General features: G+C 41.7%; 1 protein-coding gene across 4 annotated transcripts; it reads left to right on the top strand.

Annotated features, from left to right (window-relative positions):
• Positions 1-1960: 1960 nt before the first annotated feature.
• On the top strand, positions 1961-24433 carry med25 (mediator complex subunit 25). Of its 4 annotated transcripts, none has more exons than XM_070847719.1 (20): positions 1961-2073; positions 3853-4002; positions 4098-4143; positions 4274-4398; positions 5109-5207; positions 5779-5899; positions 6094-6250; positions 9025-9149; positions 9298-9373; positions 9709-9968; positions 12317-12418; positions 15776-15861; positions 15957-16014; positions 16104-16211; positions 16808-16984; positions 20593-20703; positions 20911-20982; positions 22172-22342; positions 22479-22599; positions 23890-24433. In XM_070847719.1, the coding sequence occupies exons 2-20, from the start codon at positions 3878-3880 to the stop codon at positions 23991-23993; spliced, it is 2244 nt and encodes a 747-aa protein (XP_070703820.1). In that variant the 5' UTR covers positions 1961-2073; positions 3853-3877; the 3' UTR covers positions 23994-24433. The 4 variants fall into 4 exon arrangements, with proteins under 4 accessions (XP_070703820.1, XP_070703819.1, XP_070703822.1 ...); XM_070847718.1 differs by having other exon boundaries at positions 20590-20703; XM_070847721.1 differs by lacking the exon at positions 20911-20982.
• Positions 24434-25949: the final 1516 nt, after the last annotated feature.

Raw genomic sequence — 25949 nt, 5'->3', positions numbered from 1 at the left:
GGAAACAATAGGATATAATGTAATCCTAATGCAATAATGTAAGATAACAGTTAGAAGATATATTTTCTGGGGACAGAAACTAGAGAACACCATGGCTGTCGTCACTGGAGCTATACCCTGATGTAACCCTAATCAGTCTAAATAAGCAGGCCTACTGTAAATACATTTGAAGGCATTTGGCACTCAATGAAGAAAAGAACTGTAAGTCACAATGTGTAACCTTGTCTCTCTGATGAAGACCAGGCAGAGACTTTACTTACTGTAGATATTTGCTGACATCTTCTGGAGATCTGATTTAACAGCACTTAGAAAGCTCCAGTGCTCTTGCGGGAATGTCTCTTTCAAAAATAAAAGAAGAGTACATAGACTGTATTTGCTTTGTCATGGGACAGCTTGATCTAAAACACACCTGATGTATTGACATATAGTCCTGGGTTGATCCGTCATCAGTAAAAGGGAACATATACATTGCAATTTACATGATCATTCACTTGGGATTAGTTCTATTTTTTAGCTGTTAGTTAGTTCTAGGTTTAGTCTGGAAAAACAACCTCATGGAGTTCTATGTAGAAACTTGAGAAGCATCTGTCAATAGTAGAATAAACATAAGTCAAATGCCTTTAGGTTTCATCAAATGAACACGTCATGATTTTCCCATGGCTCCTGCAAAACTGTAACATGCTCTGGTGGATTTATCTAGAGTGTGCTGATCCTCAAATGGTGCATTTTTCAGATGTCACCTCCTTTTCTCTGTGCTCACTGTAAGAAAGATGCAGAAGGTCAAAATTCAGTAAGGGGTGGGGTCTAGCACGTCTTGCAGCAGCATCAGTTCTGCCCACATAAAGCCAGGAACATCTGCAGGTTTATTATTAAAATCTCTCCCCTCTGTCCCCATTTTATTTCTATAAGACAACTCTGAGGCTTATATTTCTGTTACTGTAAAGAGTAAAAGTCACTGATTGATTGTTCAATTGCAGTCAGTAGATTCTCTTGAAGAAGGCCCCCTGTCGCCCCCCTGCTCTGCCTACCTCACAACGGCCACTGGATGGATCTGAGGCAGATATGATGACAGATGACCTTTCTTATGACGAATGCCGCTGTCAGGGCGTTTGCAAAGAGTGAAGTTAAGAGGTTTAAGGCCAGATAATATTCAGTGGCTAATGTTCAGTGACAATTTCTTGCCTCCAAGTTTCATTTACGCTTGACGGTGCCCTCTATCAAGAGCATCTGCTTTACAGTCAGCTTCAGGGGATATACAAGAACAAGCAAAAGCAAAAGAATATTAGGGAGCCACCACCAATTCATCATCAATTAGTAGGAAATCAGAATTTGTATTTTTTATTCATTTGATTTCTTCTGTTCAAATGCAGCCTGTTGTCAAAATAGATATTTTTCACTTTAAATACTGATAACTCAACAAGCAGACAACAAGCTTTTTCAAGAACTACCCAGACGTGATCATGTGGGAAAGGTGTGCTTGCTCCCCTTGGCTAAATACAGAGAAGAAGCAAACTTAAGGTGCTGCTGCAACTCTCATTTCTTTGACATCACTTTGGGGCCATCTGGCACTGCACTGTAACTGACTGTGTGCTATTTTATTTTACTCTTTGAAAATCATTTTTTGTCTTTTCATAAAGTCCTTTGTTTCCTCCATAAGCTGTCTTACAACCTTTGTGGTGTCTTTTGATATTTCAAGCAAAGCACTGTAATGTACAAATGTATTTGCCTTACCTTTCTCACGATATAATAATAATAACATGACATCGCAAACATGAGCTCGTGAAGAAGATGGTTTTTCAATGTTGGGCCAATATCAGAGGAATGGCTGTGTGGTGGAGAGTTTTGGCCTGTGGGGGGCAGCACCCCGCCCCGGAGCCTCTTATATGCAGAGGAAAAAAAGACGAAGAAGAAGATACTACGTCACATTGTGGGCGGGTCAATTAGCACTTCCGTCAAAAATAATACAAATGTTTTCTTAGCTGTCTTGCTCAGTCAGTGCTAATTCAAGCTGCCTTTATGTTATATTTTTATGTAAGTGGCCCCACGATTCGACTGGCAGTCGTATCCCTCCAGGTCAGTCCATACCACTGTCTAGCTAACGCCACATGGCGGCTGGCCAGTTACTGTTACTTTCATTATGTTAGCTTAAAACTGTGCAGTGGCGTTCAGCTGCTGCCCACCGCGCTAACATTAATGCGGGACTGCTTTTGTTGGTGCTGTTGATGCCTTCTAAGTCATCCGGTCACTGAAAGAGGTCGGTAGTGTTAGTCTGGGATGATTGTTTCATTGTAGCAGTTGGTGAGGCTGGATAATACTGCTTTGGTAGCAAGAGTAGCCCCAGTGCACATTAGCTTCAGGTACCTAACTGCTGACGACCTCTCCGTGGTTCAGCACACACTGAAGTAACAAACTAGTTATTATAATAAAACCTCAGCATCTTTAACGTTTGTGGTTTTCTTCTCGCTGTTGCCCACCAGTGTATTGTGTTGAATGGGTGTAGGAGGAGTGAGAGGGGGTCGATGCAGCGTTCTGCAGGTAACATTAACTAATGGAGGAAAATAAAAAGTTATGGAAAGATCAAAAGCGATAAGATACTTTATTAATCCCAAAGGAAGTTCTTGGTGGTAGAGATTGTTCAGAGTAAAAGAATCAAAGCAATAAATGGGAAGTCTATAAGGAGCTGGTGCCTAGTAGAATAACAACAACAGCAAAAAAGGTCCGTTTAGTAACAGTAACATCACAAAGTGATGTGAGACATGAGAAGTGGCGATAATAACTAAACTATAACTAAAGAGTCTAAAAGGCAAGAATTGTTCCTTTAATCACAGCATTAACAAAATGTAGTCCTGTGGACCTCTGTGTGAGACAGTCAGTATTTATACAGCCTTCTCTGCAGCAGCCACTTCTTGGTTTGCTGCTGCCACCATGTTTCAGCAGCTATTTCACGTAATTCACCGACTGTTTCATACATTTCCTCACGTGGCAAACATATTGGTTGTGAAGCATCACTGAGGTCTTTTCTCTGTATGGCCCAGCTCTCCTCAACTCATGTTAGGTTAGCACATCCTCTCTGACCTTAAACAGCCCTCTGTGGTCGCCTCATCCTGAAGCCCCTGTGTTCAGGATGAGGCATCATGTGATCATCATGTGAAAAATGATGGTATAGATGGTGAAATGCACAATATATACCATATGTAATGAAATATACCATAACATTGATGTTGTTGTTTTCAGTATCTGATGTTTCAGCTGGCCTCCCTGTGAGAGGTTATAGAGTTTGATGGCCACTGGTAGTAAAGGCCCCCTGTGGTCCTCTGTGATACATCTCAATAGGCTGTAGGTGAAGGTGCTCTGATTGGACTTCAGCGTGGCGTGCAGGCAATGAGAGCCATTGTCCATAACACTGAGTATTATGGATAATAATACACCCGCACCAAAGACTTCAGTTCCACTCCCAGGACAGGACCGGCTTTCCCGTGGAGCTTAGTCTATTGGCATTGGCTGCCTTCACCCTGCTTCCTCAGGACACCCCAGTATGATAAAACATCTGCAGCTGTCAAAGATCTGACTCACAGACAGATTATGACTAGTTTTTTTTTCTCTCAATATCCCATAGAATGGCGCCCACTGATTTAGTAGCGCAGTCAGGTGTGTTGAGTATTAGGTAGCCTGGATGCGTTTTAAAGTAGTGCTGTTCATAACCTGATGTGTTAGTTTGCATCAGCGTTAAGATCTTAAACTCTAAAAATAAATGTAGTTACAATTTCCTTAGCTTTCCTTCCCTAGCTTTTGCTATACCATGAATTTTTCCCCAACATAAAAAAGTCCAATCTGTCTCCTCCTGTTGTCCAGCTCCATCGTGGCAGGTTCGGCAGTCATGGAGCCATCCACTAAGACTGGGTCCAACCAGGTGGCAGATGTGGTGTTTGTCATCGAAGGGACAGCAAATCTTGGACCCTACTTTGAATCTTTAAGGAAAAATTACATACTTCCTGCTATAGAGTAAGAGCACTAAGACACTCCTCCAGTTATTCCTTTATTAGTCATGTTGTCATGTCTAAAAGCTGCTGTTTTATTTTTGATTTTGTTTACCATAGATATTTCAATGGAGGACCCCCAGCAGAAACAGATTTTGGTGGAGATGTGAGCATTTCTGCTTTATTTTATTAAATAAATGTTTCAATTTACATTGTCTTTCAATGTTTCGGGGGAATAATTGCTCAAAAAAGCATTTGCCAATATAAATACTCCAGTGTTTCTTTTGTCCTTCTAGTATGGAGGGACACAATATGGTCTTGTGGTGTTCAACACAGTGGACTGTGCTCCTGAGTCGTATGTCCAGTGTCATGCACCAACCAGCTCTGCCTTTGAGTTTGTCTCGTGGATCGACAACATCCAGTAAGTGATTAATAGTGTTTTTATATTGACTTACCATAACAGGGATAAAGGACAGGGCTTTCCACAACGGTATGGAGTAGCCAGCTATGAAGGTCAGAGGGCATCCCTCACATTGCCTGTTTTAGTATTTAGCTTGAGCTCAATAACATCTGTGTGGCATAAATGGAAAATGCAACACTTTGGCTTTTTTATACCGCTTACGGTGCACCGCAATCGTCGAGTTGCTGTCTTCATTGTTTTCCAAAGTAGCCCTTCTAAAGAGGATGTCCCCAGTCTATGCAGTCAATGCAGTTCTTAATATATTTTGTCACTACTTATTATACTAATATTTGCCAAACAGTGAACACAAAGAAGTTTTCTGCTCAGCAGGACACAACCTCTCAGCTAAACACGCGCACAGGCACACATCCATATAGAGCTTGTGGGGGCGGGACTGATACAGACAGATGGCATGTTTCTCTGTTATCAGTCTCACATTGATTTGAAGCGGAGGCTAGTGGTCCAGAAACGTACACACATAGCAATTCACAATTTGCTAATCAAAAGTGTTTTATTAGAATCAAAAATTAATATGATAAAGCAGCCAGCTGGACTTGAATGTGTAGTCGGGTGTTTGGCTGGCAGCCAACACTTATGGAAAGCCCTGAAAGACAATGAGATAGACAGTGTGGTCTTGCTAATATTAAATGTTGCCTTGTTTTTCCACACAGGTTCATGGGCGGTGGAGCAGAAAGCTGCAGTCTAATTGCAGAGGGACTCTCTGTGGCCTTGCAGCTATTTGATGACTTTAAGAAGATGAGGGAGCAAATGTACGATAGTCTTTTTGTTTCACACGGCTCACTGATACCTTGGGACAGTCTACACAGTCTAAGTACAATATCTGCCCACCAATGAAGGGGTCATCACTAAGCAATCTGTTGCTCCTGTTTGGTCACTGTAATGTATGAAAGTAGTAATGAATTAGAACTGTGTTAATGGACAAAATTGTTGCCATTTTTCTTGCTTGATGACACCAAATGACTGGCTCAGTGAGCGGACTGTTTGATGTCCATGTAATAGGGGCCAGAAAACCATGAAAAAATCCACACACATTAAATGGCTCCTTTGAAGCAGCTGTAAACAGATCTAGAGACTGCACTTTGGCTTCTCTAAATGGCAGCCACCACAATTAAGTAATGAACCAAATGCAGACATGTTTTACTATGAGTTCCTCTGATGCTCTCCATAAGCTAGCTTCAACAAATTTCCCTCTGAATTCTTACACTAAATTCCATTTTTTAAAACTCTACAACAAGTTAGAAACTTTTGCAACATTTAGAGAGACAATAGTAGGAATAAAATTCTCTGCTTTTTGCTTTCTCTCTTTCTACCTTTTTCTAGAGGTCAAACCCACAAGGTGTGTGTGCTGCTGTGTAACTCTCCTCCGTACCTGCTTCCTGCTGTGGAGAGTGTCAGCTACACCGGCTGCACAGCAGACAACTTGGTCAAAATCATCAGAGATGTGAGTAATCACTGATCTTATCTCCGTTATTTACTTTACTAGGTAGGACAATCTCATTGTGTCATCATTTTTGTTACAGTAGTCTATTAATGGGGTATTATCAGTTATATTTGTGTTTGATTTACTTAATTTAATAGGTAATATGCTACAAGAATGTATTTCATTGAATATATATTCATGTTCATGTTTCTTAGAGAGGAATTCACTTCTCTGTGGTGGCTCCTCGGAAGCTGCCCGCTCTAAGGGCTTTGTTTGAGCGTGCATCTCCAGTAGTAGGTGCGGTTGAACCCCATCCAGACTACAGTCAGGACCCCTTCCACATGGTCCTAGTCAGAGGCATCTCGCTTCCGGGTGAGAAACATCATTTAACACCTTTAAATGCCATTGTTGAGCCTTTACTAAAAACATAACTGAATCATAATAGATTAAGACTTTAAATCAAAATGTCCCTGATAAAATTGGTTTTATTGCATGTTACTTGCCAAACACTTAATGGTAAACAAAGTTTGCCAATAACTGTTGAAGTAAGTCAAATAACTTGCAGCTTGAGAAACTAATAGTTCAAACCACAGCTAGCGGATGAATCCAGTTTAAAGATAAAGATAAAAGATTTTTATTGATCCCTCAGTGGGGAAAGTTCACTGTTGCTGCAGCTCAAAGGACAGACATAAAGCACACAGGTAAAGAAATAGAAAATTAAATAAACATAATATATACACAAAAGAAACATTATATACACAGTAATACAATAATTACAGAGAAACAACAACAGGGTGGGATGGGATGGAAACATTATATGGATTATGTGTTATGGGTTATTGCACAGTTGTCCATGAGTTGAGTAATGATAACAAAGTGCATTTGGTAGTGGTTGTGATTGTGGTTGGTGCAGCAGGCTGTAATGCAGCATTATACAGTCTGACTGCAGTCGGAATGAAGGACCTGCGGAAGCGCTCCTTCTCTTTCACTGAAGGAGCTGCTTAAGGCCCCCACAGTCTGATGCAGAGGGTGTGAGGTGTTGTCCATGATGGAGGACAGTTTGGACAAGATCCCCCCCCCCCCCCCACCTCTATGGAGTCCAGGGGGCGGCCACAGACTGAGCTGGCTCTCTTTATCAGTCTGTTGAGCCTGTTCTTGTCCCGCTCAGAACACCCCCCTCCCCAACACACCACTGCATAAAGGACCACAGATGCCACCACAGTCTTGTAGAAGGTCCTCAGCAGTGGTGTGCTCACACCAAAGGATCCCAGCCTCCTCAGCAGGTATAGACGACACTGACCCTTCTTATAAAGAGAGTCTGTGTTGTCTGTCCAGTCCAGTTTGTTATTTAGGAGAACACCCAGGTACTTGTATGTCCTCACTCTCTCGATGTCAAGTCCCTGGATGTTCACTGGTGCAGTGTTTTCTGTGGAAGTCGACCACCATCTCCTTTGTCTTGCTGGCGTTGACTAGGAGGTGATTCTGTTCACACCAGTCGACAAAGTCTGTGATGGCAGTGTCGTCGGAGAACTTCTGGAGGTGACAGCTGTCCGTAGCGTATCTGAAGTCTGATGTGTACAGGTTGAAGAGGAAAGGTGAAAGTACCGTTCAGACACACTGTCCTGCAGTCTCACATACTGGGGTCTGTCCGTGAGGTAGTCAGTGACCCATGCAGTCAGCTGGTCACTGACCCCCGCTCTGTCCAGCTTCACCCTGAGCAGTGGAGGTAGGATCGTGTTGAAAGCATTGGAGAAATCGAAAAAAGGGATCCTCACAGTGCTTCCAGTGCCCTCCAGGTGAGACAGGGATCTCTGCATGCCAGGCTGGTATGCAAACTGCAGGGGATCCATGTTTGGGCTCACCAGGGGGCGGAGATGGATTAGGACGATCCTCTCAAGTACCTTCATCAGGTGAGAGGTTAAGGCCACGGGTCTGAAGTGGTTGGGCTCCTTGGGGCGCGAGGTCTTAGGAACTGGAACCACACAAGAAGTCTTCCACACGACTCAGGCTCAGGTTAAAGATGTAGCAGACCACCTGACCCTGAGAGCTGGTCTGCACAGTCCCTGAGGAGTCTGGAGCTGATGCCATCAGGGCCCGTGGCTTTCCTGGCTTTGATCTTCTTTAGCCACCTTCTCACCTGATCTACTGTTGGTGTGAAGAGAGGACCTATTGGACCTGCATCCTGTCCAAATGAAAACAAGCTCCACTTTGTATCTGCCGAACAGTAATAGGAGACTGTTTGCTCGCAGGTTAGCTTTAACAGCTTTATTAGGAGATATCATGTTAAAGCGGTGTCTCTGCAGCTGTGATCGATTATGATCCTAGATACCTGCAATAAATGCAAATTAAAAAAGTATTCTGATGCTTTTTGTAATATAAATAACTAAAATAAATAATGGAGACAGACATGTCTGTGGCCTCTTTGACAGGAAGAGGAGTTTTGGTGTGCTTGTACAGTTTAGCATCGTTCATATTTAGAAATATGTTGCAGCCTCATGCAGAATAGTGGAGTTAAGTTTGCATTGTCGCAGTTGTAGCTGCTGCATTCTTGTAAGCTTCTTATCTCCAGACACACTTTTGATAAGATGTTACACCGCTATTTTTTGCATTTGTCAGGGCTGCGAATGACAAGAGTAAAGCTGGTATTTACGTTATTATCTCTTGCCATGCATCTTTTTTCCCTGTGCTTTCCAGTGTGCTGCTAAATTGCCCTTCTATTATTAGTTTTTTCTACCAACAGCAGACTTTCCTCCAAGCTCCAGTCTGGTTTTGTTTTTATTTAATCTTGGCAGCTTTCCTATAATTATTTCCCCACTGATGTGGAACTAAGATACTAGTTGCTAATTTGTGATAATTGCTGCTTGAGATATTAAAGTTCTTTTGGAAGATGTTGTGATTGATTGTGTGAAATCATTCTTTAGTTTGCTGTACCTTTTAGCAGTTGTAAATAAAGATGTTTTGAGCTATTCCTAAAGATTACTCCTACACTTTTCTGAGAGTAGGAGTGAATTCCTTGGTAAATACGTCTTATCCTTCACTTTTAGCAAAGCACTATTTTACTCCTACATTGAGACTTTACAGATTGCTTCAGTTTACATCTCAGAGCTGTGTAAAAACTCTAAGCTCGTCCCACTGCCTGTCTCCAGTTTCCTCAGGTGGAGGACCCGGGCCGCTCAAACCTGTCCTCCCTCCTCAGCCGCTGCCTGTCAGTCAGCCTCTTGGTGGAGCTTCACAGCCCCCTCCACCCATTAACACAGCCCACCCTTATCAGGTAATGGGCAAGCAGCCACACAGCGTAAGGCTGCCTGGAGACTAATTCCTGCCGCCTGCTTTTGGCTCAGTTTCAGACAGTGGTGTTTCTGTCCTTTCCCTAAAATGTTTTACCCAGCATTGTCTTCCTTTAATCTGCTTGCTGACAGAATCAACCCACCATGACTGCTGCTCAGGTGGCTGCACAGATGGCTGTGGAGGCAGCCAACAACCAGAAGACTCGCTGTAAGTTACCAGTGCACTCTGTGGGCCTTTGTGAACAATTTATGTTAGCTGAGCTTTTAGTTGTTGTGTCTCTCTGTCTGCATACTGTATGTGTGACTGTGAAGTTTATTGGCACTCTTTTCTGGAAAACAATTTTCCTAACAGTATTTAACATAATACTTTTTTGGTTTGCATTATTGGTACTTACTAGAAGCTTTAGATTTAATAGATGCCAAAAATGTAAAGGAAGGAATGGATTTTTTTTCCCCTTATGTTTCTTGTATCTTTTTTTTTCTTTTACATGTGGTATCTGTATCTTATTTTTGTTGTGTTCCCTCTCCCTCTCCCTCCTCCAGTCCCAGGAATGGTCAATCAAGGCTCTCCATTTACCAGTCAGCCAACCATCCCATCAGTCCCTGGGGTGAAGCTCAATCAGCCCAGCATATCAACTGTCACCACAGCAACACAACCCATGATGCAGCAGCAACAAGTTGCTCCCAATCTGCAGGCAGTCCCACCTCCAGGGCAGCCTGTGCCTGGTCAGCAACCGCAGGCGCCGCCTCAGCAGCAACCCACAGCGAATCCACCCACAGTGCCTTCAGCACAGCCCAACGTGGTGAGTAGTGATAATCGAGATAAAACCAAAAATATCAATACTGTCGACTTTCTTTGTGTTGTCCAACACTTTGGGGGAGGGCTACTGAACCTAAATTTCAGGAGGCATTAGTGGGTGGAGGATGCAACATTTGATTTCCAGTAAAGCAAATGTAGCATTTAAAGGAACTGTTCAACAATTTGGGAAATAGACTTAATTGCATTCTTGCAAGGAGTCAGATGAGAAGATTGTTCTCACTCAAACATTTGCTTGATAGATTCAAAGCCAGCAACTGGTCAATGTAACATAGCACAAAGGTTGGAAACTCCAGACTCCAGAAAGTCACTGTCCCTGGCCAAGAGAACGTCTGGTACATAACTCCCTGTACACATTTGTCTCATTTGTTGTTTTTACGCTTTGGTCTCTGTATAGAACATGCTAATTTATGGATTTTGGATTTGGATTTTGTTACCTTTGGAAAGAGTCAAATTATCTGTTTCACTGCCTCCAGTGTTTGTAATTTAGCCTGTTTAACAGAAAATGTAGAAGTGGTATCTTCTCATTTTATACTAGAGTAAGTGGATACTATGATTCAGACAGGTTTCAGTTCAGGTTACAGGAAGCTCCCTATTGATGAACTGTGGCACCTTTTTAATGACCCCTAGTAGAGATAGCAGCGTCATTTATCCCATCAGCCACACTTTTATCAGTGAGTTTTGTCAGGTGTGTCCACTAACATTTTTAGATGAACTACCTGAATTAATTGTGTATGTCTGCCCCTGATGGTCGGACATGCCGTCTAATAAAAAGACCAGTGATTGTCTGACCGTCCGCAGTGTAGACAACAATGTGTTAAACTGAACGACCAATGAGCTAATGATGTCAAATTTATTTTTAGAGCATATTTAAGAGCAGCAGGTGTTTCCCAAAGCATGTTACGTAGAAGTTTTAAAATATAATTAGATATTTAAAATACAAATAGATGGATAAATAACAGACAAACATTTTTTTATCGTTGTATTGATAATTAAGACTTGTGTGGGATTTAAATGTGGCAATAGATGGGGAAGAACTGACTGAGGGGCTAACTGTTCCACAATCTGGGAGCAAATGGAGAAGGCTAGATCACCTTTGGATTTTGACTGGGAACATGAAATAGTGAGATGTAGAAGATCAGAAGATCCAGTATGTCTGGAGGTAGAATACGGACTGAGGAGATCAGAGATGTCGGCTGGTGCCAATCCTCTCAGCTTTAAAACAAATAAAATAATCTTAAAATCAATTTTGAATGGAGGCTGGTACAAGTCTGTCTGCTTGGTACCACTGAAGAGTCTCGCTGCTGCGTTTTGAACTATGATGGCTGCAGGCGAGCTGGGAAAGACTGACTGACTCCCACATAAGGAGAGCTGCAGTAGTGAAGATGTTAAGTAATAAAAACATGTAAGGCTGTCTCCAGATCTCCAAAACCCAGAAAAAGTCTCATTTTTGCCATTGACCTAATGTGAACAAAGCCACTGCTAATGACAGAATGTGTTTGTTTATCAAAGTTAAATAGAGAATGAAAAAAGACAGGAAAGAACACACAAGTGACCCTCTTGTTGGGAAATGGGTTGAACATGGCTGTGGTTAAAAAACACTATAAGGCACCTTTTGGATAACTTCAGTTTGGGGGCTGGATCCCTAAGTGTGAAATGTTTGCTGTTAACCTAGTGTTGTACATTCATTATAGCTAACATTCTGTGGAGTTTAAATAACTCGCAACACTCAGCTGAAAACCTGATTCGCTATTCTCCCCTCCTGAAAACACGATCAATGTTGAAATAATGTTGATATTTTCAAATGTGAGTGGCCCTGCTCTCAAGTTAGAAATCAGAGAACCAAGATTGGAATCTGTGATGCCGTGTACCGCTCGCAGCCTAGAGCTGAGTTGGCAGAATAACACACTGCGTGAAGTCTAATATCCAAATGAATTTTAAATGTTAGTACTACTATCAGATCAAACCCAGACAATGTCCCCTTTTCCCCAGAAAATCATCGGAGTACAGTGCTGTGTTTTTCCCTGTTTCCAATTCATACATGAATTCATCTCTCAAGAAGTGCAACATACTTATATATTATATTATATTATATTATATTATATTATATTATATTATATCAATATATAATAAATTGTCTAAAATTAGTCAAATCAAATACTTAACGATTTCCACGTTTATCCGCTCTTCAAAATAACTTATTTTATATTATTAACGATCTATTTAAGTCTGTGTTTTTTTTCTTTTTAACTGACAGCTACACTGGTGAAGGTTCTGTTCTGGTCTTAGATTACACAAGCACACTAACCCCCTCCTCTTCTATTTTCTTGACAGCCTGGTGTGTCTGGAGCTCAAGGTAATGCAAATCAAATTGGACAGCAGCAAGGTGTGGCCAGTAAGATTGTAGCGTGGACCGGCGTTCTGGAGTGGCAAGAGGTAACATTCAATAAAAGTCTGGTTTTGAATTGCTGCAGAGTGGCTGGTGCCCTGATGTTGGGATCAATCCCTGCAGTTTGATTAGAATCACTTAGAGTCCTGACAACATTAAGTGGTCTTTTCCCCCTAAATTAACACTCAGCATTCTGGCCACGGTGAATGCCACCCTCAGTGGGATCCAATTTAAGTCCTCCAGTTTCAGGGCACACAAGTCAGTTGGAGGAATAGTTCAGCATTCTGGGAAATGTATTTGCTGCCCTACGGAGAGTAACTTTAAAACAAAATATATTTTGTGTGTTTTAAAGTTGTAAAAACAACAAAAACAGTGATGATATGACTTCAGTTACAAGATCTTTGATCTTTAATCTTTACGGTACAGTTAGGCCCATTTGTTACCTAACGACAGAGCCAGGCTAGCCGCTTCCCCTTTTCCAGTTTTCCTAGTTTCCTACATGCTAAGCTAAGCTTAAATATACCAAACAGATATGAAATTGGTATTGATTTACTTATATGACAGTTGTCGTATTTCCTTAAAATCTCGAATTGTTGTTTATTAAAACAACAATGCATTGCAGGTCTGATAGTGCAGCTGTATATCAGTCTGTATTAGATAGCTGGAATGTGTTGTGCTCATCATCATCACCACTATCTAGGACCTATCACTGTGTTAAGTCTTAATAACCACCTGTCACTGGTCTGATTAATTGCACATCAGTTTACCATCCTACTACTATTTGGTTTAGCTCAAAGTCAAATCGATTTACTTCACAGTTGCAGTGCTGGGCCAGGAAAAATGGATGTTAATAGCTTTCGTGCGACACTCATGAAGCCTTCAAGTGTTCGTGTTTGGTAGACAGACTTGGATCAATTGCCTCCATTGACTACAATCTCATCTACAATCTCATCCACCCTCTTCTGTTTGTCAAAATTATCTAAGCCAGTTAAATGGACAGGAATAAGAATGGGAAGCTCCAAATCATGTCTGTGAGCATTTGCAGCCACAGACAACCTGAGTGGGCAGATAAGAGCATGAAACATTGCTCTTAATCTGCCATTCCCTCGCCAAGTTCACTCATTAGGTTTTCAACTCTGCAAGTGACTCTCATCTGGAGTAATCTGTAATGTTGAGGAGAATTACACCACAGAAACTAAAACTCATTTGAAGAAATGCTTAAACTCTCAGAAGAGTTGCCAACACACTTGGCTGGAGCTTGCTCTGTGTACAGTGTTATCAATATGGTTTGTTCGGTTTTGGCTGAATTTCAATCAGTTAATTCCTGAAAGCTTTTGCTGTGTAAAATGTGGGATAACTTTCCAGACAGTATTGGCTTACATTCTCCTTTTTAATTCACCACTAATTTAAGGTGTGTTGGAATTGGATTGTTTTGTCACTGTCGGCATCTCGGGTTTCCTTTCATTCCTGCTTTAGTAAGCCCTGGACATAAATAACCCATTTGTCTGCACAGAAAGCCCAGCGCAATACATTTGTAATGGACAGCACAGGAGCTACAGTAGGCCTGACTAATACGTAATTGATTGATCATTGATCCTGTATTGATGCCCTGAAGATGAAGAGTGCTGGCGGTTTCCCCAGTGGGATTGTTGTATTGGTGCGCTTACAAAATTGTTCTTTTTTTCCTTTCATTCTTGACATTCGCTAAGGAACAGGTTATCTGCAGGTCTTTAAAAGTCCATCCGTCCTTCCATTTTTTAATTGCTCGTCCTGATTGGGGTCACAGTGGCCAAAGGGTGGACAGGGCAGCCCTCCTGTCCTTTTTCCTCAGCAATATTCTCCAACTCCTCCAAGGACAGCAGGAGGACATAATCCCCCAGCATGCCCTGGGTCTTCCCTGGCGTCTCCAGCAGTTCCATCTCCAGAAAGGGACAGTTAGGAGGCGTCCTTAGCTGAACCACCTCATCTCATCTCATTTGACACATAGACTGGGATTACCTGCCACTGAATCACACTTCCTGACCCTCCTCTCTTGGAATAACTGCTTCTCCTTCACAGTGATTTAGCAATCACGCTTATTCCTTGTAGAGGATGATGATGGCTGGTTTGCAGGTGGTTTTTCCTCGTCCAGACAACTCCAGCTAACAGTGAATGTGATAATCAGACAAAAGGACAACATTATCACAAATAGCAGAGGTGCCACTCTAATGTCACCTTAACATCCTGTCCATGAGTATTCGTTTATATTACGTGCTTAAGTTAATAGCCACAGCAGTTTCAGGGGTAGTGCACAGTATTTTATCCTAGAAAGCAGCGATCTAAGATCCTGTGGGCCAAATCCCAATGTAAACAATCACAATAATAGTTATCTAACTTCCCTTTCTTCTCAGATATTTTTATGTTTTCATTTTTAAAAATTCACTCTGGTTTTTGGTTGGGAATAATGGGCTTAATCTGCACAGTGCCAAATTTACCATCGCCAGAACTGTATTCACTACCATTGGAACCCATGCACCCTATAATCAGGCAGTGCCTCTTCAATTATTACCTATTTTCCACATTAAAAAAAAACACATGTAGACAAAAGTCTCCATGTCCCTTTAATTAGTTGTGAAAGAGTAAACATGTTGACCACCGCAACTCCTGAATCTGAGGTCATTTGGAGTCTTCTTTCCAGCACTTGTGCGTAGGCTTTCTCAGGTAGTGTTGGCATTGTGATTCTAAGGCAGTTAGAACACCACATCCAGTCGGCTTTTAAAGTTAAAAATCTGGAGGTGTGAATTATCTAAAAGTATTTAAATGTGTTAAAAACAATAGCGTTTTCCTCACCACGCAGTGTCTGGTTGCCTTGAGCCACATGTCCACTATGGCCCTGTGGAGTTTTCTTCTAAACAAGCAAAAGTTATGTTCACATTCAGTGCTGCTGGCCTTTGCCGGTGCTCTGCAGCACGTCTTGGCATGTTACCACCATCTGTAGATCAGTGCAATAGTGTAAAACCACTGGCAGGAATGTGTACACATGCTCCTCTGCATGCATGACACAAACACAAGGACCCAGTCACAGAAGGCCGGCTCTGTAGTGCTACTAGAGGTCTAAAGCTCTACTGGGAGCCTTTAGTTCGGACAAACCTCAGTAAAACAATATGCAAATGTATTTTTCATGACAACTTTTTTTACTTCACATTTATACTACTTTTCTTTCCTTGTACTTCTAGTTTTGAATCTTTGAAATATCGTGGATCTAACAGCTTTGTTTTTTTTAATTTCAGTCATAGAGTTGGTATGCTAAAGATCTTAAAATCCCACAATACCTGTAAAAGCAATATTTGACCATCTGCTCCTCCTGGTGTTCTTCAAGCTGACTTACGAGCTATCTTCATTTCTCTCTCTGTTAATTCCTACAGAAGCCCAAAGCCTCTTCCATGGATTCAACCACCAAGCTGACACGCTCTCTCCCATGTCAAGTGCATGTTAACCAAGGGGAAAATCTGTGAGTAGCTAATCAAACCCTATAGACTCTGTCTTTAGTAAGGGGTGGGTTGTTTTGTGCTCACAGTTAAACGCTGCCATTTTGTCTCTAAACAGAAACACAGACCAATGGCCGCAGAAGCTTGTCATGCAGCTGATTCCACAGCAACTACTGGTGAGACCCTTTTTTTTGGCTTTTGTTAAAGTATGTAGAAGCGCTGAATGATGCATAACTAAAACCTCTCGCGCCCGCTCTTTCTTCAGACAACCTTAGGTCACCTCTTCAGAAACTCTCGAATGGTTCAGTTCCTCTTCACCAACAAAGACATGGAGTCGCTGAAAGGCTTGTACCGCATTATGGCCAGTGGTTTTGTAAGTGTTGAAACACTCTATATTTCTCTCAGCCTAAAATGCGTGTTCCCTCCATGTCCCCAATCTTATCCATCATTCAGCATACCTCTGTACATTTTCCATGAGCGGCGACTGAATGCAGGTCCCACCCCTGCCCAGCAGTTGGACTGAGCATGAACATGTGTTGCAGTGTTGTGGTAAAGACTCTAGAGGGGGTTCCAGGCCATGCATTCAGTCACTTTCAAGCTACATGATACGAATTTAAACATGCTTTGCCATCAGTTCAGACAAAAATCTGTTTAGTTTTGATTCAGTTCCAGAGGACTAACATAATGATAGAGGTTTTGTCAGTGTGGTGCATTGTTAATCAGGTAATACCGTTGAGAAATAGCAGAGGCATTAATAGTATTCAGTCCAGTTGAGCTCTGCCTCTTTGCCTGAATTTGATTTACGGTCCAGGGAAAGTCAAATTAAGTAATACCATTTGCATTTAATTTATAAAACCGATATGTTTGATTTGGCAAAGGAGTAGGTTATGTCCCCAAGCTCGAACCCATCCATAATTACGACAGGGTCCCACGTCAAGGTCTTAATCTGCCCTGTGACCCTCCCTGCAGGCCGGCTGCGTCCACTTCCCCCACACCACTTCGCCCTGTGAAGTGCGAGTGCTGATGCTGCTCTACTCATCCAAGAAGAGAATATTCATGGGCCTCATCCCCAACGACCAGAGCGGCTTCGTCAATGGCATCCGGCAAGTGATCACCAACCACAAGCAGGTCCAGCAGCACAGAGCGGTGAGTGGTGATAGGAGCTGGAAGTGGAGCTGGTGGGAGGAGAGGACGGCCTCAGTGTAGAGTGGGAAGACCAAAAGGAGGTGATAATGAGAAGGCATTATCGAGGAGCACCCGGGAATTGAGGTGCATTGTTTACGGCATTAAGGTGCATTGTTATTGACATTTCATTTAGTGAGCCCAGTATCTTCACAGCAGCCACTACCGTCTCTCACTCTGGTAGAGGCTAATGGGGCTAGCATTAGCTAAATTCCTGCTGCAACATTAGCTGACTGTTGCATTCCCACCTCATTATCTCAGCTTAAGTGGGAGAAATATCGGTGCAATACAAATGCATATGCATGTTTATGTTGAATTTGTCGCATCCTCATCAACCTGGTGTCCTCAGCACTCTCCACTGTGTACTGTTGGGTTATTGTTTATGGTAAATATATTGTGGTAACATGCATTTAGAGCTGTATGGCTTTTGTTTTTATACAGATTGTCCACTTTATTGGTACACCTGTACAATCTAATGCAATCCAATACAACCGTTCTACCATGAAGTCGACTTTCATAATGCCTGTAATGTTCAGTTTTTGTTGATACTATCATTGAGGTGTTCATTAAATTAGCACGGTTATAATTAGCTTAGGTCATAGTTAGCAATGGCGTTGTGCTGGACTGCATTATATTCAAATGTGTTTCTAAAATTCTCCCTCTCATGTATGTAAATGAGAAGGTAAAAAATTAGAAACACCTCTCACTCAGTAAATGGCCGAGCTGTTGTACTGAATTGCAATAGATTGTAGAGGTGTACTTAGTAAAGTGGCCCCTGAGTGTAGTCAATGACACACAATAGATTTGAATGTCAGCTATTTAAATTACAACACCTAAAGCAATGTCAAAGCTTACATTTGCATTTTTTTTTTATTAAATGTAACGATTGCATCAAATAACTGTATGGTGGAGTGAGGAGAGACACTAGAAATGACACTTTTACTGTGGTATGAGACGCTTTCCACACTGTGCCACTGAGAAGCGTTGGTGGGTTTGTCATATTTAGAGATTTAGTTAATCAGTTGATCAACATTTGAATGAAAAATGAATAAATAAATAAGTTATTTTTAAGTGAGAATGCCCAACATTTGAAATTGGGTGATGCCTTTGTTCCTACATGATAGTACACTGAATATCTTCATTTATAGATTATTGGTTAGAAAAAAATAAGCAGTCTGAAGATATCCTCTTGGGAAGCTGTGGTGGGCATTTTCACTGTTTTCTTACATTTCTAAACCAAACATTAATCAAATGATAGAAATATTTGGTAGTTGGAGTCCTAGCCATATTACACCTGTCTTGTTTGACAATTCATACAGTGTAATGCCACCCCAGCAGTTAAAAAAAATACATTCATGTTGGAAATATTTCACAGTATACCAGCAACAAGGCAAAAGATTTTCATTAAAACAAAATGTGCACACTAGTTGCTCAACCATCTTTGCTATAGTTTGAAAATGTGGACAGTTGTGAGATTCAGCTTTAAAGAAAGCACAGCCTGGGCAGATATGAGTTTTTCACTTCAGGCTGCCCAGATGTTAACATTACATGAGACGCACTGTAGGATAAGCAATGGATTGGTGGTGTGTGCCAACCTTTAGGGACAGGACGCGAGAGAAAAGGCCCCTCCTTCCAACCAGCTCTTGTCACGCAGTTCATTACAGGTTACAGCCGCTGCTGCCATGTCCACATGACATGGAAATTTCACTTTCCCTCTCTGCTCATCTTCCTCCCTGGAGACAGAGTGATTTAAAATGTGTCCTCCGGATTAGCTGTCTTTTCCATCACAGGGCTCCACTCCAGCATAATGCATCGAGTGAGGAGGGACGCTGCATAGCCCTGAAACAATGCAGTATCCATTCACAGAGAAGCAGAAAGTCTGCATTTCAAAATGAAGCCCTTTGTCAGGTTTACATGACTTAGACTGCGTTTCTCCTCGCAGTCCGCTCTCATCAGCGGTGATGCCGCTTGTTTACTCACCCAGCTAATTTTATGTCTTCGCAAAACCGCGTCAGCCCTATATGTAACTTGAAGCCGTGCGTGTTTGAGCATCAGGGCATTTAGAGAAGGCAGAAGACATGAAATCATAATGAAGATTTTTCTTTTCTGCCTCTTGTGTATCATCACATATTCAGTGCTGCATTGCTAATAGGGAAGCGCTACAGCAATCTTAACGTAATTAAAATTTCAATTTGGACCAGTAGTTAAGGTTTCTCTGTGCAAAGCCCTGGAGTGGCATACTTCGGGAGCACGATTGCAGTTTGTTCTGTTTACAGCAAGACAAAATTGAATATTTTTCTCTGCAAAGTGATGAAGGCCCTAAATCGTGATCCGGGATTTAACAGGTTACTGGGTTAAAGACAGGAGATAAATCACAGACAGGAGAGGAGAGAAAGAGGCAGCTGTTTTATTAGTTCCCTCAAAAGACCTAAAGCTGTGTGTTGTGCCGTTATTGTTGGTCAGAAAACACACAGCGCATTAGCGCAATCCCAGGGTGATTTGTTCAGATTCAGCAAGATGGATGGGTGAAGCTGTTTTTCCATCACACCGTTTTTTTCTGAGTCTGTAGTTAATAATTTGTGCTCAGCGGAGGAATGAAACACCCTTCATGCCTCCTTGTCTCTCCCTCCGTGTAGAAACACAGAAGCCACCTGGACAGCCCATCTAACTCAGGACTAAGTTACAGGACTGTGAAAATAACATGAAACAGTCAGTGTATTTTCAGAGTTGTAATTGTTTGAATATATTTTGTATGAATAATGAGAACCTACCTGACACGTGTGTGTCCTGAATCTGTTGGCAGCAACAGCAACAGGTTGTTTCTTTTTGCGTTTAAACGCCGGATGGGTATTGTTTATGACTTTTTTTCACTCCAGACTTTGCTAACGGCGTTAGTCATCAAACTTCCGTTTGTTTTAAACCGTGAAATCCAAAATAGCAAACACCTCAGCAGGTGGTGCTTGAAGTTAAATCGCCACTGGTGCATCGTCGTATCCATGTTTGTTTTTGCCTTCCATCTGCACACTCATGAACAAAGAAAGAGAATATTTGGTTTCAGCCCCACACGCTCAAGGTTGTTAACACAGTCAACATCCATTACATGCAGAAAATATGCTGTCTGGAAATATAGAGAATGGAGTCATTATGACAGTACAGAAATATCCAAATATCACACTTTGTAGAATGTATTCATTTATTTGGACAAGGAGGTTGGTTAGAGGATTGTTGGTTCCTCTTTATAAAACGGCTTTTTCAAAGGATAGGATTTTTTTCAAGTCCATCTAAGACAGCTTCAGAGCTTTCTCAGACTTTAAAGATACACGGAAGGATTTGCTCTGTTTAAGTGATTCCTTGTTTTCCTTACATTACTTTATGGAACATTTTGCTACTGTCCTTAATATGAATGCAGAAAAAACAGGAAATCAGTAACATTAATGTGCTAATGAGTAGAGGTGAAGCCGAGCAGTGCTGGAGAGGAGTGCATAACTGGAGGTGAAAAAATGTCCTGTTATGACTCTGTTTGAAGAATATGTTTACTGCTGTTTCATTTTCTCTCTCTGTCTTGGCAGCAGTTGGGCGGTGCAGGTGGTCCGATGCAGCCTGGACAGGTCGCCCCCAACCAGAACTTCCTCAACAGGGCCCCAGGTCCCATTCCTGTCTCCCATGGCAACGTCCAGCAGCAGGTAAGTGCTCCCATTCTGTGCTGGCATGTCTGCCTGTGTCTCCACACCGGTTGCCCTCTCACACCGCCTGTTGACACCTGTACTGCCCCGGTGCCCGCTGATTTCCGCATGCCTTACTGGTAACCCTTTCCTATACTGTCCCTCTTTTTCCCCACACTTCCACCATTCTCCCCACTCCTCCTTCTCTCTGATCTGTCCTGTGTCCAGTCTGTGGTGGTGGGCATGCCCCCTGTTAGTCAGGTCTCTATGATGGAGGAGCAGCAGAGGCAGAACAACATGGTGAGACCTGCAGTAGCCTCTTAATATATGAGCAACACTGAAATTTGAAGCGCTTAAAAATATTTTAACGTTATTCAGTTTTAGGTTTTATCTTTTTCTAGCACTCAAACGACTAGTTTCATTAAACTACACTGATTAGCACACAGCATATTAACACTACAATGCACATTTTCCAACACAACACCCTTTGTATTTTAATGTAGCCCATACATAGTGTCATAAGGAGTACACTGCTTCTTTTTTTTTATTTTAAGTGATGTTAGTCACTTCTAGTCTTTGGTAAATGCTGCACCCAGGAGTCAGTAACCAATAATACTATTTGCACCTGGATGTAAATCCAAGCCAATGTGGCTATTAACACCTAGGTGTATGTTGGAAAGAGTTTTGTGTTTAATGTACCCTGCCTTTTATAGTTGGATTTGACTTATTATTTTAACCCAAATCATGATCTTTTCCTAAACGTAACCATAAAACCATAAAATTTCTGCATCTAAACCATTCAGCCACCACAACCACATCTACCACAGGAGCATATTGTTCATATTACGTGAATGACCATTTGTAAGTGGCAGTCTGGCTATTTGCGCTCAGATGGAAATAGACACAGGTTTTTTTTTTTTTGTTAGGAATGCTGTGTTACACATGTACAAAGACACACATTTACACACAGACCAACTGTCACACTCACTGCTCAGCATCAGGATGGTGGACAGCAAATTTCATATCAGCATGTCCCTGTTGAATGCTCTTCTTGTAGCATGCCATTGAAGAAAAGCATATTTCATTAATAACATGCATGCATGAGTTTGTATATTTCACTGAAAAAGAACTGTTTGCATTGAGCATGAGGTGACGGGCACAAAAACATGATGGTTACATCCACCCTTTGCAACTATCAACTGTCTCTCCTGTTTATCCTCAAAGACTGCTTTCAAGTCATCTAAAACAACTACGTAGACAATAGCGTCACTAATATCAGCCTGAAGGAGGTTAATGCTCTTTTTTTCCACATATAGCCAACAGAGAATTATTTTCAGCATGCAAGTCATCTTGTGATAACCACTTGTTATCAAAAGCTGATCACGAGTAAACCAAAATCTACAGGAATTTTCAATCTTGGTGTCTTGATGGGATATTTTTCTTTTTAAATTTCATAATGCCCTGTAAGACATCTTAAACTTTCCTTCAGATGACGATGAGAGCAGCCGGACCAGCCAACCAACAGCCTCCGGTCAGCGGCGCTCCACCCAACCAGGTCGCACAAGGCGGACAAGCCCCACCCCAGGGTTCCATACTCCGCCTCTCAAACCCAGGAGCCAATCCACAGCTTCGCAGTCTTCTCCTCAGCCAACAGCAGCCAGTAAGAGTGCAGCATATGGCTGAGCGAATGACCCTGTAGTAAATGTCTCGTAGATTATCAGCTGACCGTTAACTGCTCTTCTGAAAGTCTGGGTTTCTGTGGAGGTTAATGCTCTTCTGTCTCTGTGTCTTCGCAGCAGGGTGGCGTGTCTCACATGCCGGGCATGATGTCTCACCAGGGTTTAGGGCAGCAGTTGGTCCACCCGACACCAGGAGGGGGGGCTCAAATGCAGGGCCAGTGGAGGCAGCCCTTGGCAGGTCAGCAAGCAACCCCACAGAGGTGGAAGCAGTTCAGAAACGTTACTACTACAAGTTGGCACGAAATTTTAGAATATAGGTCTGGAAATGTACTCCTTAAAGAGTAATGATATTGATATCTTAAAGGATATAAAACAACTTCCAAAACTCATGTTCCTAGAAATGTTATAGGTGATGAGTCCTTTTTACTGTAGCTTTGGGCAAACCAAGGCAAATATAAAAAGACCTTAAAGAGCATTTCTAGTTTAACTTCTTTTTATTACCCGGCATACCTACTGTATATAAAAAAAAAAAAAAAAAAATCCACTTGCAGGGACTTGCTTGAGTTCTATATTCCATCCCACTGTGCATGCTGCCCAAATTTATATTTGTCAAACTTACTTTATTTTTGTGCACATTGATTTGAAAAAGTTTGCAAAACTACTGGTACATTTATATATTGATTTGAAACTCCAACTTTTAAGATTTCATTGCTAAAAGATTAATTTCCTTTTGGTAGCCAGACTATGGGCCCATTCAGACAAACACAAGGTGCACTGAAGATGAGGGCAGATTGGTCAGTCAGTGGTTTCTCCTTTTGTTTTGACAGGTGATTCTCACTGTAACAAAAAGAAAATCCAAATACTGTATTATAAATCTTCTCCCCTTGCTCTCCGCAAGAAAAAACACAGCTGCTTTGTAGTTCTCCTTCGACCAAACACCATCAGCAGCATCATTCAAGTGTAATGCACAAAGTTTAATTACATTTATTTTAAGCAATGTATGTAAATCAGGCTTGATTTTATCAAAGAAAGAAGCCACATCCACCTTACCCCGTGTCTATGTTTGCTCAAAGAACCCTATAGAATGCTCAAAGTTAGTTGTTTGAGTTTGATTTTGTGATAAAATAGTACAGGTTTCCTCTCAAGTTTTAGATGTCTGAGCTCTTTTCAGATCACTGTTCACCACAGTGTAGAACCTCAGTGTTGGCCAATGTCATTCAGCTTTCCAGTGCCTCTAAGTTGACTGTCCTAACAAAAAGAATGGAAGCAGATGGCTGAGTTGAGAGAAAAAAAACACATTTGGAAAAAGTACAATTTAGAAAAAGGCGTGTAGCAATATAAATGATTTATCCAAAAGTAGGGGCAAAAAGGTATGTTTAATGAACACTGGACAATACTCAATACTAAGAAAGTAGCTCTCTATTACAAAAAGAGATGAAAATGATGAGTATCTTTTAGTTTTCAGTATCCTACTTTGAAGTCTGACGGTTTACTTAGTTATCAACTCTGATCCCAAACCTGTGTGCAGGTCAGATCCTGATGTCTGGAGGTCAGAGAGGAGCCGTACCTCAGCCCGGGATGCCCCAAGTCTCCAGTGTCATGGAGGATGAAATCCTCATGGACCTTATCTGATTGAGCATCATGGACTCATAAACAGGGTTTTTGAATCTTGGCAGCCATTTTCCAGTTTGGACTTGTACCTCCACTCTGTTGTGGTATTGCTACAAATGTTCAACAACGAGGAACGAATCATAAGTAGTTTCTTTTTTTTTTTCTTCTTTTACGGGACTGAGCAGCTGAAGTTAATTAGGGGCACACAATGTGAGCATTAGTTTTTCATGTAAATGGTCAAACTGACAGCACGCTAATCCTCCTTGCTACACACTGGATGAAGACAAACCAGTGGAAACAGCTGATTATGTTAGGCTTCTAGAAGCTCTGCTTTTCTATAAGTTTTACATTTTATCATGAAATAGTGTTGTTTTTTTCTTTTTATGTGAGATTTTATGTTTGTCTGTTAATTTTTTTTTTAATCATTGATATAGTTGTTTTATGAGGATAAAATAAAATTATGGAGCATAGATGACTGCAGAAGTCATTTATAATTGTGAAGAGGTTTTGCTGTTGATGTATTGACATGATGCTGTGTTTGTGGAGGCCAGTACAAGTCTCTACAGTCCTGCCTCCCACAGTGTGAATGCAGCCTGGACTCTTAAGGTGAGAAATAGACTGAAATAGGAACAGTAATAGATAGTTCAGTGTCTTTTTCTGCCAAATAGTGTCACAGTGTTAATTTTAACTACTCCAATATGTTGTGGAACCATAGAAAGTCCCCTTGTGCCAAGTAGTCCTACCAGATGGCATCAGTTGGCCATGTGTCCCTTGGCACAACGTCCAATCAGGCTGACCGCATGCGTACATGGCACAGACTTCACATACATGCCCACAGTCTGCTTGCGAAACATGCTGTAACATGCACATATGATGCACCCTGAAATCCTGCACACCAACACTAACCTGTCATGTACCTGATGGTGATGGTGAGAGCTGAAGCCGCAGAGCCGCGTGCAGGAAGAAAAGCACACATGAACTTTGCTCAACCTCACACATTCATGACACATACATGTATCAGTTTGTGCAGGTTTTTTTTTTTTTTTACACTTGGACATTGTGTACACACACATACACACTCACCAACAGGAAGTGATGTCAGTCCCTGTCACCTGGGAGACAGAGACGGTTGCTAAGATACCGTGACAGTGGGTTCTTGTTTCTGAGCTTTTCCTCAGCCCCGCTTTCACATGGACTCACACAGATAGACACTAGTCCCTCAGTGGCTGGTGTTCATCCCTCCCATCCCTTAATCACTGGCCGGCCCTCGGAGCTCGGCTTAGCTTCACTTTATCTTCCTCTCTCTCACTCTCTCTCTCTGCATCTCCACTATCTGCCTCTATCTCACTAGCGAGCTATTAGCGCCTGTCTGAGCTCATAAGTTTTTCACTATCTTTTTTATTAACAGCAAAAATGTTCACAGGCCCATATTATTAATTGTAGTGGTAAATAAAACTGACCTTCAATCATGATGATCGTTTAGCAAACATTCACTGTAATGATTCTTTACGTAACGAATCATGCTTTAAGAATACCTCAGGAAACCAATGCCTTTCTCATATAAACACTCTTGCCTCATGTAAGCTACAGCATTACAGTTTGATGCTGTTTATATGACTCTCTTTAAGAAAAATTCAGTTTCAAGTCAGGTCCATTATATTTTCCCACCCTAGCACATCCTAGGTGTGGAGAGTATGTCCACATTTTAATCATGCGTGGCAACATACCAACTAACATATAACCTGCAGTTCTATCACAGAACCATGATCCAATAAGGTTTCTACGGGCCTTGCCCCACACTAAATCCTTAATCTGTTAAAATACAGAGTTCAATATGACATGAGAAGTAATAAACAGCAAATGACTTAGTGTGTGTCAACCTCAACTGACACTTAAGCTTTGTCCTAGCTGAAATTTCTGATCAGCATTAGACACTCAGAAGTGACTTTATAAGATGTCAACAAACATTTTTTTGGC

This window comes from Pempheris klunzingeri, chromosome 17, assembly GCF_042242105.1.
Source record: "Pempheris klunzingeri isolate RE-2024b chromosome 17, fPemKlu1.hap1, whole genome shotgun sequence".
Taxonomy (NCBI): domain Eukaryota; kingdom Metazoa; phylum Chordata; class Actinopteri; order Acropomatiformes; family Pempheridae; genus Pempheris; species Pempheris klunzingeri.
The sequence above is the reverse complement of the archived record's forward strand: the minus strand, read 5'-3'. Positions and strand labels throughout refer to the sequence as shown.